Raw genomic sequence first — 4,897 nt, forward strand, 5'->3', positions numbered from 1 at the left:
GCGCCGGCTGCCTCGGAGTGGTGGGGGTAATCTTTCCCCGCCACTCGCTACATGCCGCCGGCCGCAGGTGGCGTAAATACGGGCGCTCAATGCCCGTACGGGCCATTTCGTCGGCAGCCGCGACGCGCGCAACATGACATTTACATAATATATTTTTGTACATTTTATTCATTTTAACCTAGCTATTTTTCCCCGGTAATACTGAGGCCAGGCTCGAAAGTGACCATTTTATCTTTATTGAGAGCCCAGCCATCAGTTCTATACATTTACCGGGGATCCTTTCTAATTAATGTATTATTTTAATTTATTCGATTTTACGCGTCCGGAACACTCCCCCCGTGCAGCTAGTCTGTACTATTTCCTGCTGGGCGCGTTGTTCCTCTTCCTTCATTAGTACGGCGATCTTCACCGCTGGTCTGGTGTAGGTGCCGTTGGTGGTCCGCACCTCGACGACTCGTACTTGTCCGTCAGCTGCTGGTTCTGCACGGGTGACTCTGCCGCGAGGCCAAGAATTCCGCGGCAGATTTGGGTCCATGATGAGCGCGAGGTCCCCGACCTGTATTGGAGGCGCGGGCTCGCGCCATTTCTTCCTGTGCGCCAAGGTGGGAAGGTACTCCTTCAGCCATCGGCGCCAAAACATGTCGGCCATTTTCTGGGCGATCCTCCATTGCTTATGAAGGCAGGCCCCTTCTTCCTTTTTGTTATAATATGCCAGAGTTGGCTCTGTATTGGCTGACCCGAGCAAGAAGTGGTTCGGGGTCAGCGGTGCTTCGTCGTTGGGCTTGGTTGACACATGCGTGAGCGGGTGATTGTTCACGGTGTACTCTGCTTCAGCCAATATGGTTTTGAGGGTCTCCTCTCTTGGAGCCTGCTCGTTGAGGGTTGCGTGGAGGGCTCGTTTTACAGATCTCACGAGTCTTTCCCACGCTCCCCCCATATGAGGTGATGAGGGCGGAATGAATTTCCACTCAATTTTGCGAACTGTAAGTTCGGCGAGCATTCTGGGGTCCGCCAGGAGCTCGTCTACGGCCTGTTTCAGCTCTTTGTCCGCTCCCCTGAAGTTGGTAGCGTTGTCCGAGTATAACGCGTGTGGGCAGCCTCTGCGGGCGGCCATCCTTCTTATGGCCATTATGGCGGAGTCGCTTTCGAGGGACGACGCTAGCTCCAGGTGGATCGCGCGTGTGGTGAGGCAGGTGAACAGTGCCCCATAGCGCTTTTCTTTTCTTCGGCCGTTGGTGATCATCATCGGCCCGAAGAAGTCAAGCCCGCAGTGCGTGAACGGCGGCGTCCTGAAGGCCAGTCGGGCCTCAGGCAGTTGCCCCATCAGCGGGGGTTGGGGCCGGCTGCGCAGCATTTTACACAGCGGGCACCATCGTGTTATCTTCCTCACAGCCCCGCGGAGTCGCAGGATGAGGTAGCTGGCTCTCAGGTCGGCGATCGTCCTCTCGACTCCGGGTGGCCACCCTTCCGGTGGCTGTGCGTGATCAGCAGCCGGGTGTATGGGCAGGTCCCGTCCATGATAGGCGGCGCGCTGCAGTCCTCTGCGAAGCTCTGTGCCGCTTGGATGCGCGTTCCCATCCGGATGACTCCCTCTTCGTCTAAGAAGGGTGCCGCTGCATGGAGGCGGCTGTGCGGCGGGATAGGCGCCTTTCGTCTCAGGAGCTCCAGCTCTTCTCCGAAAGCCGTCTCCTGGGACCGCTTCAGCAGCATGATTTCTGCGGCCCGTGTTTCTGAGGCGTGAAGTTCAAAGGTCCCCCTGGGGACGGCAGGGACTCGTGGCGGCGGCATCGTGCGATGAATCGCAGCACCCATGCCGTCGCCCTGACGAGTCGGGTCCACGACGAGAAGCGCTGCACCTGGGGTAGGGCCTCCGTCCGTCTGATGTGGCCCACGAAGTGGCGGGGTTGTTTCCGCTCCAGCGTCTTCTCGTCCGGTTGTTGTAGTAACTTCTTCTCTTTCGGCCAGTCGGCTTCCCCTTTTCTCAGGAAGCCGGGGCCTCCGAACCATAGTCCCGACCTCGCAAGGTCGGGTGGGCCCTTGTCGCGGGTCCCTATGTCGGCTGGGTTGTCCTTGGTGGGGACCCATTTCCAGTCCCGTACGTCTGTGAGCTCGTCAATCTCGCCCAGCCTGTTTGCGACGAACGTGCTGTACCGCAGTGGGTCGGTTCGCAGCCAACACAGGACCGTGCTCGAGTCCGTCCAGAACACGGTTTGGGTGATGAGAGCTCGACTCTCTTTTTTTATGGTGGCGGCCATCCTTGCCGCTAGTAGCGCTGCCTGGAGTTCTAGTCTAGGCACTGACAGAGGCTTTAGGGGGGCCACCTTGCACTTCGCCATTGCGAAACTTGTGGTATCGGCCCCCACAAAGTATGCCACTGTGCAGCATGCCTGCTCTGACGCGTCGCAGAACACGTGCAGTGTCACGGGTTCTTTCTGCCCTTGCAGCGAGCATCTCGGTATTGTACAGCCGTTCGCTGCCAGCAGGTCGCGCCATTCCAACCACTTTTCGGCGTGGTCCGGTTGCAGCGGTTGGTCCCAACCTGTGTTTGTCCTCCAGATGGCTTGCAGCAATATCTTCGCCCGTATCGTGAGGCACGCAATGAAGCCTACTGGGTCGAAGATACTCATGGCGGCGCTCAACATGCCGCGCTTGGTGGGTCGCTCCGGGATGGCTGCACTTTCGGCTCCGTGCCGAAATATAAATAGGTCGCTCTTGGGATCCCATACGATCCCGAGGACCCGCTCCGTCATTACTTCTTCCCCTATGGTGACTGCTGTATTGGCCCGGTCGTCGGCCTTTACTTCTTCCAGGACATCTGGTTTGTTTGAAGCCCACCCGGTGAGCCGGAACCCGCCATTGCCGAGTACGAGGGTAACATCTCGTACCAGGCTTGCAGCTGTTTCTTCGCTGTCTGTGGCGTCTAGGTAGTCATCCATGTACATATTGTGCTCGATCGCCTCTGCTGCGGCGGGAAATTCTTTCGCGTGTGCTCGTGCGACTGTGTTTCGCACGAATTGCGCGCTGCTGGGTGAGCACTTCGCTCCAAACATCATGGACGCGAAGACAAACGTGTCGGGCTCCTGCCCGTCCTGCGTCCGCCATAGGAACCGCTGCGATTGCTGGTCGGCTTCCCGGATTCTTATCCGCAGGAACATCTCCCGTATGTCGGCCGCGATGGCTACTCGTCCCTCTCTGAAGCGGATCACGTTTCCGAGGAGGGATGAAAGCAGGTCAGGTCCCGTCAGTAGATGGTCGTTCAACGCCGTCCTCTGGAACTGGGCGGCGGCGTCGAACACGACCCTTATCTTGCCAGGCTTGTTGGGGTTTGTCACCGCGAAGTGGGGCAGGTACCATTTGCGCGAATGGTGGGCGTCTACCTCCTCGCGGCTTAGTTTGACGGCGTATCCCTTTTCAATGTAGTCCGCCATCTTGGCGCGATATGCGATCGCCAGTATCGGATCCTTCCGTAGTTTATTTTCCAGGGAGTGCAGCCGCTTCATGGCTGCTTGCCGGTTGCAGGGCAAAGAATCTCCGTCTTTCGCCCACAGTAAACCGGTCTCCCATCGTCCGGATGGTAGTTGTGTGGTTGAGCTGCTCATGAGCTCCGCCGCTCGCACATCTGCGGCGCGGCAACGTTCCAGGGTGGTTACACCTAGCGAGTCAACGGCGAAGCTCTTCTTTACCAGTTCCGCTAAGTCCCTTTCACCCTGGCCGTCTGGGGGTAATTCAAAGGCGGGGTGTACAGCCCCGCCGTAGGTGACGGCTCCTAGGGCCGTCTCGATGGTTAGCCGCCCGTCCTCTTGTAGGACTGGCGGGCCTGTAGATACCATTAGGGTGGCGTAATCAAGACCGATTAACATCTTCGGCTTGATGCCTGGCCCGTGTGTCTTGGTGCTCTTTCGGTTGCGGTGCGGCAGATCCATGACCCGCACCGTCTGTGCCTGGACACCAAATTCTTTGTTTCCTTTAACGAGGATTACGGATACACGCTGTGATTGTAGCGTGTCCGTGTTCCCACTGGCACCGATGAGTCTCAACTCCTCGCAGGCCCCGGTGGCGCCCACTGCACGGGCGACATCCTCCTCGAGGAGAGTTACCGATGAACCCTCGTCTAGTAGTGCGTGGATCTCCATTGACCCACGCGGGCCCTTCAAGGTTACTGGCACTACCTTGAAGGTCACTGGGACTTCCGTTCGCCTTGTCAATAAGACTTGCTCGTTCGGCGTACTGTCCACTCTCTCGCGGTGTAGTGACCGATGATGCCGCCCGTGGCACTCGTCGCACTTCGCCGCTTCACAGGTGGTCGTTTTGTGTCCCGGTTCTAGGCATCCGTAGCACACGAACTTGGCACGCACAATTGTCCACCTCTCCTCTACCGTTTTCCGGAGAAACTTCCGGCATTGTCCGAATGCGTGTCCACTCATGTCGCAGAACAGGCATTTTTTGTCCTGAGTGAGAAACACGTGCCTTTCTTGGGTACGCCTTTTCTCCACTCGGGCGGGTTCCGTGCTGATCCCGATGCAACCCGCATTCGGTATTGCACCGGTCAGTCTCGCTAGCCACAGTGCCAGATCCCTGGGGGTAGCTTTTCTCACGGTATCCGCTCGTGACATAATCCACATCATCCTCTCGACTCGTGGCAGCTTCTGAGTCATCTCGGACAGAAGCTTCGGGGAGGAGAGGTGGCTTCCATCGAGGCCCTCTACGGTCGATACGACGTTTCTTATCGCGACCGCGTAGTCCGTCAGGGCCTCCAGGGATGCGTTGTCGGCCAGTTTAGGGAGTTTTCTTATCCGCTCCAGTACTCTGTCCACGACGATCTCCGGGTGTCCAAAGGCGGCCTCTAACATCTTCACAATGTCCGGCACATTTCGGGGATCTACCAGCAAAGACGACA

At 57.9% G+C, this 4,897-nt stretch overlaps 2 protein-coding genes across 2 annotated transcripts; both read right to left on the reverse strand.

The window, feature by feature from the left end:
- Nucleotides 1–304: 304 nt before the first annotated feature.
- LOC148273108 (uncharacterized) lies at nucleotides 305–1,354 on the reverse strand. Its single transcript, XM_088239132.1, has one exon. It carries the CDS (start codon nucleotides 1,352–1,354, stop codon nucleotides 305–307), a length of 1,050 nt encoding a protein of 349 aa, XP_088095258.1.
- A 71-nt stretch (nucleotides 1,355–1,425) lies between these two features.
- LOC148273109 (uncharacterized) lies at nucleotides 1,426–4,850 on the reverse strand. Its single transcript, XM_088239133.1, has 2 exons — nucleotides 1,827–4,850; nucleotides 1,426–1,698 (listed from the first exon to the last, which is right to left on the reverse strand). The coding sequence occupies exons 1-2, from the start codon at nucleotides 4,848–4,850 to the stop codon at nucleotides 1,426–1,428; spliced, it is 3,297 nt and encodes a 1,098-aa protein (XP_088095259.1).
- Nucleotides 4,851–4,897: the final 47 nt, after the last annotated feature.

The sequence above is a fragment of the Micrasema longulum genome, unplaced genomic scaffold, assembly GCF_059751315.1.
Source record: "Micrasema longulum isolate JH-2025_06_02 unplaced genomic scaffold, ASM5975131v1 h1tg002071l, whole genome shotgun sequence".
In the NCBI taxonomy this organism is placed as follows: domain Eukaryota; kingdom Metazoa; phylum Arthropoda; class Insecta; order Trichoptera; family Brachycentridae; genus Micrasema; species Micrasema longulum.

What these genes read in the sequence shown, in the direction of transcription:
- LOC148273108 (XM_088239132.1), bottom strand. Translation starts at nt 1,354, where the DNA reads ATGCTGCGCAGCCGGCCCCAACCCCCGCTGATGGGGCAACTGCCTGAG.
- LOC148273109 (XM_088239133.1), bottom strand. Translation starts at nt 4,850, where the DNA reads ATGTTAGAGGCCGCCTTTGGACACCCGGAGATCGTCGTGGACAGAGTA. An exon ending in TCTCGTCGTGGACCCGACTC is followed by an intron (nt 1,699 to 1,826) that starts GTCAGGGCGACG and finishes ATGCTGCTGAAG; the next exon opens with CGGTCCCAGGAGACGGCTTT.